Consider the following 13,027-nt stretch of genomic DNA (forward strand, 5'->3'; position numbering starts at 1 on the left):
GTGGACTCTGAGAAAAATGGGAATCCCAGAACATTTGATTGTGCTTATGTGAAACTTATACTTGAACCAGGAGGCAGACGTCAGAACAGAGCAAGTACACACTGTATGGTTCAAAATTGGAAAAGGTTTTCGGTAGGGATGTATTCTGTCTTCATACTTTTTCAGTCTGTATGCAGAACAGATTATCCAAGACGCTGGGCTGTATGAGGAGAAATGTGACATCAGGATTGGAGGAAGATTCACCAACAACCTGTGTTATACAGATGACACAACCTTGCTTGCAGAAACTGAGGAGGACCTGAAGTGCTTGCTGCAGGTCAAGGAATGTAGCCTTCAATATGGATTGAAGGTCAATATAAAAAAAAACCCAAAGATTCTCACCACGGGGCCAATTGGCAGCATAATAATAAATAGTGAAGAGATTGAGATTGTTAAGAGTTTTAGTTTGCTTGGCTCCACAATCAATACTCTTATACCAGCAGCCAGGAAGTCAAAAGATGAATTGCATTGGGAAAGTAAGCTGTCAGGGACCTTTCAAGAGTACTGAAGAAAAATGATGTCAGCCTGGAGACTAAGGTGTGCCTGATCCAGGCAAGAGTCTTCAAAATTGTGTGCTATGTGTCAGAAAGCTGGACAATGGCTAGGGATGATAGAAAGAGAATTGATACCTTTGAGCTGTGGTGCTGGAGAAAAGTGTTGACTATACTGTGGACTGCTATAATGAACAGGTTTGTACTGGAGAGGGTGAAACCAGGCTGCTTTTTGGAGCAAGATTTCTGAAGCTTCATCTCACATACTTTGGGTATGCTGCAAGGAAAACTGGCTGGAGGTCAACTATGAACGGGTCCTCTAGAGGGTGATGTGTGATTACCCCAATACTGTGTCATCAACATAACATAAGAGAAGAGGGTGGCTGTTCTAAATAGTGTTACAGGTTCAAGTTCCTTGAAGAAGGACATCATGTTTGAGAGGGGGACATCATGTCTGAGAGGGTGGAGGAACAGTGCAAGAGATGAAGATCCTCAATGAGACGGATTGGTTCAGTGATTGGGGCAATGGGAGTAGGTGTGTCAGAGACAGTGAGGTTGGCACAGGATAAGCACATTTTAGGGCTCTTGTACATAGTGTCTCTATGAGTTGCAAGTGACTCGATGGCACATGACTCCCTTGAAGCAGGAGTAGCACCCAATTCCTAAACACTATCCCTCGGAAACTCCATGAACTTTGATATATGTTGATAGTTGTAGAGGGGTTTCAGTACTTTTCTTTATAGGGTATCTATGAGTCATGCTCAACTTGAAGGCAATAAAGAACAACGACAGTGTTCTCTTGCTTTGTTCACACAATAGCTCGTTAGTCTAGGTATAGGTTTTGTATGAGCATAATTAAGTATTCTAGGATTCCCATTCTTCTCACTCCTAGCCATAACTTGTTATGATCTACACAGTCAAATGCCTTTGCTAAGTCAATAAAGAATAAATAGATACTCTTCTGGTATTTTTTACTTTCATCTGAGATCCATCTGATATAACAGTGATTATATCTCTAGTGCCACAACCTCATCTAAATCATACTTGAACTTCTGGGTGTTCCCTATCTATGTATATTTCTAGCTGTTTTTGAATAATTTTCAACCATGTTTTGCTTGCATGTGATATTAATGATATCTTTAGAGTTTCCAAATTCTGTTGTATAAATGGGAATAAATATGGATCTTTTATAATCAATTAACTAGACAGGTATTCTCCAAATTTCCTGGTATAGATTGGTAAGCATATCCAGGGCTGCATCCGTTAGTTGAAACATGTCAATTGGTATCTCATTGCTCTTGGGGCCTTATTTTTTTAGCAATGTCTTCAGTGTAGCTTCTGCTTCCTCCTTCATTAATACTGTTCCTACTTTTATGGTACTTCCTGACGTTTTTCTGTGTCATTAAATTCTTTTTGGTATATGACTCTGTAGTCCCTCCATCTTCTTTGAATGCTTCCTGGATCATTCAGCATACTTCCCGTAGCATTCTTCAATATTATGACTAGAAGCTTAAATTTTTCAGTTCTCTCAGCTTGAGAAATGTGGAACAGTTCTTTCCCTTTTTATTTTATTTTTTTCAAATTGTTTCTCTCTGCACATTCCATTATAATATTTTAATTATAATTCCATTATAATATTTTTGTCTTCTCCAGATGTCCTTTGAATTCTTTTGTTCAGCTCTTTTTACGTGAGCATCTTTTCCCTTTGCTTTGACTTCTCAATGCCCTGATGCAATTTTCAGAGTCTTTTCTGACATCCATTTTTGTGGGGTTTTTTTTTCTGTCTTTGTACTAAAAGTTTTTTCTCTTCATGGGTGGTCTCCTTGATATCATCCCACAATTCATCTGGTCTTCAATCACTGGTTTTCAATGCCTCCACCTTATTCCCAAGATGATTTTGAAATTCAGGTGAGATAGACTCAAGATCATATTTTGGGTCTAGAGGACTTGTCTTAATTTTCTTTGTTTTCAATTTGTACTTATTATTCTTCTTGTTAGGTGCCTCTGAGTCTAGTGTGACTCATAGCAACCCTATGAACAAAAGATCTGAACCTTGTTCTATTCTGTGTCTTCCTCACACTTCCTGACTCACAAGAGCCATTGTTGTGGCAGTCACCGTGTCAGTCCCCTGGTCGAGCGTATTCCCCTTCTTCTTTGACCCTCCACCCTTCTGCACATTACATCCCCTGCCAAAGAATAGCCCCGCTTAGTTACATGCTCAAAGTATGTGAGGAAAAGCCTCATCATCTTGCCTCCATAAAGCACTGCAGATGCACCCTCTCCAAGTCATATATATTTGTTCTCTTAGCCATCAATAGGATGTTCAGTGCTCTTCTCCAACACCACCTCACAAGTTTCAATTCTTTTTCTGTCATCCTTATTCGTTATCCAGCACTCAGATGCACAGCAAGGGATCAGAAAGACCAGAAAGACTGTGGACTGAATTATTCATAACTTAGTCCTCAATCTGATATCATTACTCCTCAGTAAATTGGAAAGATCCCTAACTGCAGTGTTTCCCAGTGCAATGTGTCTCCTTATTTCCTGACTACTGGTACCAAAAATGTTAATTGTGGATCCAAGCAAGATGAAGCTGTTTAAAGGTTTAATCTCTTCTTTATGCATCATGATGTTGCCTATTGGCTTTGTGGTAAGAATCTTTGTTTCCTTGACATTGTGATGCAATCTATACTGAAGGCTGCATTCCTTGATACGTAACAAGTGCCTTAAGCCCTCCTTACTTTCAGCAAGCAATGTTGTTTCATCTGCATAATGCAGGTTATTGATGAATCATCGTCCAATACTGGTGCTGCACTCCTCCTTATAAAGTCCAGCTTCCGGAATAATTTGCTCAACATACAGATTATATAAGTATATAGAGATAATACAACTCTGACACACTTTCTTCTCAATTTTAAACCATGTAATATTCCCCTGTTTTGTTCACACCTCCTGGTCCAGGTATAGGTTTCCCATGAGCACAATTAAGTACTCTAGGACTCCCATTCTTCTCTATGTCAACTGCAGCTTTATACTACACATGAGTAATTGATTTTCTTTTCCTCAGACTTCCTATGGCCTAGTTTTGACTGCTGATATTGAGCTTCTCCAATGATTCCTTCTCACCGATGTAGTCAATCTGATTCCTATGCAGTTGATCAGATGAGGCCCATGTGTAAAGTTGTCGTTTGTGTTCTTGTTAAAAAAGGTATTTGCAATGGATAAATCATTGGATATACAAAATTCATTCATTCTATGAAATTAAAGGGAACACATGAAGATCAACATTCTAGGCATTAATGAGAAAGGATATACTAGCTTTGGTCACTTTGAATCAGTTAATCACATGGTATACTATGCCGAGAATGAAGAACAGAAGAAGAATGGTGTTGCATTCATGGTCAAAAAGTCAATTTCAAGTTCTACCCTGAAAAACAGTATTGTCAGTGATGAGATATTATCCTACACATTGAAGGAAGATTTACTAACATGACTATTATTAAAATATATTCACCGATACTAAAGCCAAAGAGAAGAAAATTGAAAATTTTTACCAAATGTGAATTTGTTTGGTCTGAAATGGACCAAACATTAACTCAAAATGTATGGATAATAATTGGTGAATGGAAAGCAAAAGTTCAAATAATGGAGAAGAGATAGAAGTTGGAATGTATGGATTTTGTAACAGAAATGAGTCTGGAAATAGAATGACCTAATTTTGTATGTCTAATGATTTACTCATTGCAAATACCATTTGAATCTGATTGGAAATACTAAAAGGGGAAGATACACTCTGGAAAAATGCTTGGTGCAAGCAGTAGAACAAGAGGACTTGGGCCTTAGGCTGGGGAAGAACTAAGCCTCATCTAGTACTCTGAGGAGATTTTATTTTAATAGATTTATAGACCCTCTTTTGACTTTTCACTAAAGAGATGTGCATTTGTAACATAGAGAGATAAAAGAAACTTCGAACTTATAACACTGGAACAAACAATTTGGCTTCTGAGTAAGGGTAAGGTGGTACCAATCAGGGCTATCCTTGCCACAGAACTTGACTCTGCCTTATGTATGAACAGAAATATACAACTGAGGCATACTAGCCTATTTACAAATGGATTGGCCAGTCCCCCCAATGCACAAGGGCTAGTCTCAGAAATAAATTTGAGTGATTCTAACAGCAGAGAATTTCCCTCTTACCACCAGCACAAGAGACGTAGGCATGCAGCGATACCATTCAGGACCAGACATTCTCATGCCAGCTAGACTTATAGCAGCAACAGCCATGGCCAAAGCAGAGAACCAGCGTGAGATGGGACTGCTACCTGCTCCCCCACGAACATAACCAGAGATAAGTCAAGAGCCTTTGCTTAAATTTGTTTTACAACTTTGAGCAGGATAGGGTAAGGAGACACAAGGCAATTATTTATATGATTAAGAACTTTGTAACACTGGTGTTAAGCCACAAGGCTCAAAATTGAGGTGCCTGCAAACACACTTTGGAAGCTGTTCTGAAAGAATTACAATCTTAACATGTATTATAATCTTTAAACTTCCCCAAAATGATTCTTTATGGTCTGTAAGGTATCTCATTGAATTCTGGGCTCAATAAAGAAGTGTAGCTTTGAGAAAGAATGAGAATCCCAGAACTCCTGAATTTGCTCATGCGAAAACTCCATATGGCTCAGGAAGCAGTCATCAGAAAGAGCAAGGAAACATTGCATGGTTCAAAATTCGGAAAGAAGTGTGTTCAAGATGAGTCCTGTTTCCATACCTTTTCAATCTATATGCAGAACAGATCATCTGGGAATCTGGACTTTATAAGGAGGAGTGTGCATCAGGATTGTAGGAAGACTCATCAACAACCTGTGTTATGCAGTTGACACATTATGCTCACCAAATTTGAGGAGAACCTGAAGCATTTGCTATAGAAAATCAAAGACCGCAGTCTTGAATATGGATTGAAATTCAACATCAAGAAGACAAAAATTCTCACCACTGAGAGAACTATCAGCATCATGACAGATGGAAAAACTATTAAGATGTTAACAATTTCAGCTTGCTTAACTCTACAATCAACACTTTTAGTATTAGCAGTTAAGAAATTAAAAGACTAATTGTAGGAAAATCTGCTGTCAGAGACATCTCCAGAGTGCTTTTAAATAGCAATTATTTCAGTCAAGAGTCTAAGGTGTGATTGATCCAGGCTATAGTCTTCTCAATTGCTTGCTTTGCAACTGAGCACTGGACAGTAAATAAGGATGACAGAAGAAGAATTGATGTCTTTGAGTTGTAGTTCCATAGAAGAGTATTGAACATAACATGGACTGCCAAGAGAACAAACAGGTTTGTCCTGGAGAGGTGAAACCAAATTACTCCTTGATGGTCATGATTTTGAAACTCTGTGGGACATATGTTGGACATGTTGCAAGGGGAGGACCAGTCCTTGGAGAAGGATATCATGTTTGGAAGGATGGAGATACAGAGCTAGAGAGGAAGATGATGGATGAGATGAATTGACACAGTAAGTGGGGAAACGATGATAGATGTGTCAGAGATGATGAGATTGGCTGAGGCAAGGACAAGTTTCAGAGATATTGTGTGTAGGGTTGCTATGAGTTGCAAGTGACTCAACGTACATAACAACAACAACAACAACAAAAACACACCAAACAGTAAGATTGGTGTTGAAAGAGTAAAAAGAGATACATGAGTGTGGGAATATATCAGATTTCATCGTAATTGGTTTTGTGTAATTGATGCTGTTCATGGCAACAGTTCCCCTTTATGAAGCTGGTAATGATCAGACAATGCTGTCCTCATGCATACCTTGTACTTTTTATAATAGGATATACAGTATCACATGAAAAGGTACTAAGTATTTTATATCTGTTATACATAGGATCAGTATGAGTCGGAAATTACTGAAATCTAACAATACATGAAAACTGGCAAGGTATCACTGAATTAAGAAAATGTTTTTATTATAGAATAATTTCCTTCAAAAATTATTATTTTTTTAGTATCATGATAAATGCTGGAAGATTGATAATTTTGCACTTACTCAAGACTTTCTCCAAGTATTTGTTCTCATCTTTGAAAATCCAAATTCTTTTTGCATTTGTTGTCATCTTATTTCTAAAAGCAAGTTGCTAAATCAACTGCAGACTATAGTTCCATTGTTATGTCCTTACACCTTATGTCAAGATAACACTTTTTTTAAAAGTATACCTTCTGAGAACTTTAAATGATGAAAAAGTCTCAAAGATGTCCTTTAGCTAGTTATCCTCTATATTCAATATTTTTTATAGTATGCTACTTTTTATGATTGTTGTTGTTGTTGTTGTTGTTAGGTGCTCCAATGAGTCATAACAATCCTATGATAAACAGATGTAAATGGTGCCCTATCTTGTTCCATCCTCACCATCTTTGATATACTCGAGACCTTTTTTACTGTCACTGTGTCTGTCCATTTTGTTGAGGTCTTCCTCTCTTTCTCTGACCCTCTGCTTTTCCCAGAAAGATGTCCTTTTCTGAGGACTGAAGCCTTTGACAAATCCAAAGTATGTGACATGCACTTTCACCCCCTTTGCCACTGAAGAGAGACTATCCAGTACTCTTCTGCAATACCTAAATTCAAAGGTATTGTTTCTTTTTGTGTCATTCTTATAAATTGTAGAACTTTCAGGTTCTTAGGATATAATAGAAGAAAGCATGGCATGCCTTAGGTGTACCTTTGTCTATAAATTGGTATCTTTGCTCTTGAAAATTATCAGTTTGATCTTTACAAATCTAAAGGAAAATCACTATGATAGATGAGTTGTTGAAAAGATGTGTGTGAGTGGGGTGTGGGATGTGTGTGTGTGTGTGTGTGTGTGTGTGTGTGTGTGTGAAGGAATGGAAAATATCCAATTCAGATTTGAAAAGAGAGGGTAATGGTAGACATAGATCAGTAGTGATTGATTATATAGAACCATATAAATATCGCATGAAACACAATGTGAATGAAGCACAATGTACATGAAAGAAACACAATATATACAAATCTTGTATGCAAACCAATATAAAATAAAATTTTAAAAAACTAAATTGACCAATATTCTTCTATAATTTGTTTTCTGTTATTAATATTTAATATTTAAAATTTTTACTTGGGATTTTTTAATGTAAATAATGAAACATTATCACACTATCTTTAGCTCAAATCATAATTATCACCTCATTTAACTATAATCTTTAACATACAAAGAATGTGAGAAAAAATTTTGGTTTTTCTCCAGAAATATTGTTTCCATTGATTTGTTGCTTAGTCATTGCACCAATTACCAGCAGTTTGTTTAGTGTGCTCCTGTAATATGCAACCGAACTTATTAGTGGAAGTACATACCTATTATTTTTTAAGAAATTACACTGCCAAAGCACAGGTACACGGTGTCAGTTTACCAGTTGCTCTATAAGATTAGAATGACCATTCTCCTTCTATGTAATTGACAGTCTCTGAGAACCCACTGAAGAATAAGTTATAGATTGGTTCTGACTCAGTAGTACACAATGACAACAACATATAAAAATGCATAACTATAAAATTTAAAACATTAAACTATGACAATGGGATTTTCTTTTTTTTCTTTTTTTTTGCGAATACTTGCATTTTATTAAACTTTTTAAAAAAATTAAAACTATAGAAAAAAATTGGAACAAATAAGAGAATGAAAAAATGATTAAGGAGATGAGCATAGTAATGAGTGGCATACGTGGCTGTCAGAGACAATGGGATTTTCATTGCAATAATTTTAACTGCTTTCATCAGGATTACAACAGATCATGGACAGAGAATGGGGAAAATTAAGACAGAATTCAAAATCGTAACAATGAAAAGACTTACTGTTTCGATAGACTAGTTCTACCTCAAAGTTTGGTGCCTTATGTGGTAGTTATTATTAAGTATTACCTACAATTCACAATTATCTTTTGAACAACAGTTGGAAACTTTACCCTTATTCTATTCCGTCCTCACCATCTCCACTGTGCTTAAGTTCTTTGTGTAAGTCACTATGTAAATTCTTCTTGTTGTGGAACTTCCTCCATTTTGTTGATCCTCATAATCCTGGAAGTGAACACACTTTGAAGATCAATTTTCAACTGAACCATGTTGAGTTTCGGTGAGTAGTAAGTTGATAAGCCAAAGGGATGCTTTGACTCCAATGGCAGATCAATGATGAAAAGAGGGACAGTTTGATTCAACTCTGATTTAAACTCTCAGAAACCCAATGCCACTTTGATTTATACTCTCAGAAACCCAAAGAAGTGTCACAATTGTTTGAAGTTGACTATATGACAGTAAGTCAGAGGGCTTTTTTGTTTTGTTTTTTCTTCTAATTGTTGTATATACATAATATGTATACATTTTGTTTCATGAACGTAAATTGTGCTTTACACAATCTTTAATTGACATTATAGTTCATAAAAGTTTGAGTTTTTAATATATAGATCTATAAAAGGAATAATATCGTCAAGAAGGAATATACTGCTCAGTACAATCAACCATATAAAAGCAAGTAAAAATATTCCCTTAAATAAAACTGTCAGAAGCCAGGAAGAGGAAGAATAAATGGATAAAGGAAATAAGAACCCAAAGGAAGAAATTAAAAATACTGTTAAACAGAGAGGATGGAAAGCAAACAAAATAAACTAAATGTGTACATACTGTTGAGTAGAATACTTTGCTATATATGTTCAGCCAAATGACTATAAATAAAGGGAGACAACCATAATATGTTGAATGAAAATGGTGTCACAAAATTTTTTTAAATTAATGTTTCAGTAGAATAATTTCTGACTTTATTATAATAATTTCATTTTTATTTTTGTGTCATTTTCTGTCCACCTTAGTTTTAATAATATTAAGTTATTTATTTTAGAAAAGTAGACGAGTTTCATGCAAACTCCATTTTCTTAGATAAAACAGAGAAAAAAAATTAATGATATTTAACTTATGTTGCACCAAACTATTAACAGTATACATGATTCTATTGCTGTTCTTCTTGTCCCTAAAGGTTCTGTCCCCTTACTGTCTGTGCATGGCTGGCTGCCAAGACTAATTATATTGAAGTTTCTTTAGTGGCTTTCAATAATGACTCATTAAGGACTCTTATCTGTACACTCTATTATCTCCTGTTAAAAAGGCAATACATAAAACAACTAGTTTTAGCACTAATGCTAAATATGCATCTCTCATCTCTATTTGATAACTTATTCACAGCATTCTTAGATTTTAACAACAATACCAACTTAATCTAAATACTTTCTTCCTTCTTCTTGAAAAATTATTTTATGGTTGTAAAAGTACTCTAGCTTTATACAGGGTCCTTTCAGGTTGACTGTGTTTCCTTGCGCAAACAGCATTCATACTTATATCTTGTTATAAACATCTGAAAATAAACTGCAACTAATGCCATGAAGCACTTCCTGCTGTAAGGGTAAGTATTAAAATGCTTGTGACTTGAGGTTTTGGTTTTGCTTTGTGTTTTTTACTCTCTGCCTTATAGTGGCAAGATGGAGGAAGGCAATCAAGAATTTCATGAAAATTCAGAAAATGAAATATTAGACTTAAATATTTCAAATATAAATATAAACTGTGTCTATTAAACCAGACATCCAGGTAAATGTGTACCAACAATGGATTAGGATTAGGATATGGCATTTCAGTGACAAATTTCATGGCAATATTTCACATACATTTTTCCTGGCTGCACTTTGGTTTTTCTCATTTTTAATAACTTTGAATATATTCCACTATATCAAACAGGATTATATCTGTTTTATGTAAAATATACTTAGAACAGTGCTTGGAACACAGTAAAAGACATTATATATATATTCTTACTGTAAACCAAATAAAATTAAGATGTTAGTGTAATAAGGAAAAATAATGCCTAAGACAATTATCGTAAAATTAGAAGGATTACTATTAAGATGTGTGTTTTCCAAAGGTGAAAGGAGAGAGAAGGGCCAAATTGGGGAGAGGAAAAAATCAAGAGGTCTCAGAGTTTGGCGGACAGAAGAAGGGGGTGAACGAATTAGGAAAGATCCAGTGGGGACCTGAAAAGGTGGGGTAATAGTGAGCCTGGATCCAAGTTGATTAATTTAAGAAAACACTGTGTATAAGAATAATTGTATGAAACACAAAGTGAATAAAGAAATGTGTGAAAAACAATGTATATAAATAGAACACTATACTAATTTATATATGCAAACTAATATAAAATATTTTTAAAAAATATATGATTGACAATTTTAAGACTTACAAAGTAAAGGTAAAATAGTTAACAGGTGGAGAATGAAGGGAAAAATTAGTAAATACACACAAAGACTGTGCATTTAAAGGAACACAGAAAGAAGGATATGCATATAGTTTCAGAGTTAAGAAACCCCTCAATTAAACCATGATTTAATTCGGAGGCCCTCCAGTGGCCTAGTGGACAAGGAATTGTGCTACCAACCCAAAGGCAGGTGGCTCAAATCCACAAAATGCTCTTCAGAGGAAAAATGGGCAATCTCATCCTGTGTGATTAACATCCTATGAAAATTCTCTAGAAGAAGAGCTATGAATAAATTTCAATTTGACCACAAGTTGGTTAGCTGTAATTTTGGACCCTGCAATAGTATGTAAATGTGCCATTCTAAATCAAGATAATTGAATGCAAGAAAGAATATTTGTTTTTCTTCCATAAGGTATTTGTTCAACATTTTCTCAAAATGCAACAAGACAGTGTAGCAAAGCCATTCTGTTGAACAACAGTAATTTAAAGAGTAGGCATAAGATATGGGTTTAGAAGACAAAAGGAGATACACGTAGATACAAACTAGATGTTTAAAAGTCAAAGTACACAAAAAAAGGTGTAGAATTTTAAACTTAATGATCATGTAGTTAAAACAATTAAGAAAGAAAAGTTAAACTATACTTAAATAATAACAATGGATTTTTAAAAATTCCATTATCCTATTCTGCACAAATAAATTAAGAACAGTTCACAACAACATATATTCTATGTCTCAACAAATACAACTCATTCTTGTTTGATAAGATTAATGTTACTGAGGTAAGCAGTTCAATTCTCTCTGACATTCACATATAGGTGTGGCTAAAAGCCTGAAGTTCAGTAATGAGAAACCGCACAGCAATAACAACATTCATTCTTCTTGGACTAACAGAAGATCCTCAGCTACAGGTTTTGATTTTCATTTTTCTACTTACCACCTATATGTTGAGTGTGACTGGAAATTTGACCATCATTACACTCACCTTGGTAGATTCTCATCTTAAAACTCCTATGTATTTTTTCCTTCAAAATTTCTCTTTCCTGGAGATCTCTTTTACAACTGCTTGTGTTCCAAGATTTTTGTATAGTATATCTTCTGGAGACAGAACAATTACCTACAATGCCTGTGCCTGTCAAATATTTTTTACTGATCTCTTTGGGGTAACTGAATTTTTTCTTTTGGCAACCATGTCTTATGATCGATATGTGGCAATCTGCAAACCCTTGCATTACATGACCATCATAAGCAACAAAGTATGCAAGACAATGGTTATTTGTTGTTGGATGGCATCATTAATGATTATCCTCCCACCACTCAGCATGGGTTTGAATCTAGAATTTTGTGACTCCAATATAATTGATCATTTTGGTTGTGATGCATCCCCTATATTAAAAATCTCGTGTTCAGACACATGGTTAATTGAGCAGATGGTTATAGCCTGTGCAGTATTGACTTTCATCCTCACTCTGATATGTGTAGTTCTCTCCTACATATATATCATAAGGACAATTCTAAAATTTCCTTCTGTCCAACAAAGGAAAAAGGCCTTTTCCACTTGTTCTTCCCACATGATTGTAGTTTCTATTACGTATGGCAGTTGTATCTTCATCTATATCAAGCCATCTGCAAAAGATGAAGTAGAGATTAATAAAGGGGTATCATTGCTCATTTCATCCATATCACCAATGCTGAATCCTTTCATATATACCTTAAGGAATAAGCAAGTTAAACAGGCCTTTCAAGACTCACTGAAAAAAATTGCATTTTTCTCTCAGAAATAAAAAATACTCAAGGAAAAATAACATGTGAATATATATGTAAATTATATTTTCATAAAAGTGATGAATATTTCTAATTATTTAAACAGCAGGGTAATGAAGTAATCTTACAGTTATTTAAGCATTAATTTCTCCATCAATTCATTATTGTGCAAGTAATCATTTAACAATGTTCTGTGTAAAATAAAATATATCACTTTTAATCAGTAATGTTCAGGTTAAATAATTTATGTCTATTTTCTGGTGATTTTCAAAATTTTTTTATGAATACAAGCAAATAATTCTTAAGCAAGACAGTTTCTGCCCCATTTTTTTAACAGAATGACATATTTAAGTAGCAAACTTCTAAAAATCTAAAATAATATGACAAACATGAATGAAAATTATTTAAAGAATATA

The 13,027-nt window shown here is 34.9% G+C and overlaps 1 protein-coding gene across 1 annotated transcript; it reads left to right on the top strand.

The window, feature by feature from the left end:
- Nucleotides 1-11,692: 11,692 nt before the first annotated feature.
- LOC102852727 (olfactory receptor 6C68-like) lies at nucleotides 11,693-12,631 on the top strand. The gene has a single exon (XM_006883944.1). The coding sequence runs from the start codon at nucleotides 11,693-11,695 to the stop codon at nucleotides 12,629-12,631; it is 939 nt and encodes a 312-aa protein (XP_006884006.1).
- The last annotated feature ends 396 nt before the right edge of the window (nucleotides 12,632-13,027 follow it).

This window comes from Elephantulus edwardii, unplaced genomic scaffold (genome assembly GCF_000299155.1).
Source record: "Elephantulus edwardii isolate Elephantulus edwardi_28Jun2011 unplaced genomic scaffold, EleEdw1.0 scaffold00030, whole genome shotgun sequence".
NCBI classification, from domain to species: domain Eukaryota; kingdom Metazoa; phylum Chordata; class Mammalia; order Macroscelidea; family Macroscelididae; genus Elephantulus; species Elephantulus edwardii.

Coding starts and splice junctions, on each gene's coding strand:
- LOC102852727 (XM_006883944.1), top strand. CDS start 11,693: ATGAGAAACCGCACAGCAATAACAACATTCATTCTTCTTGGACTAACA.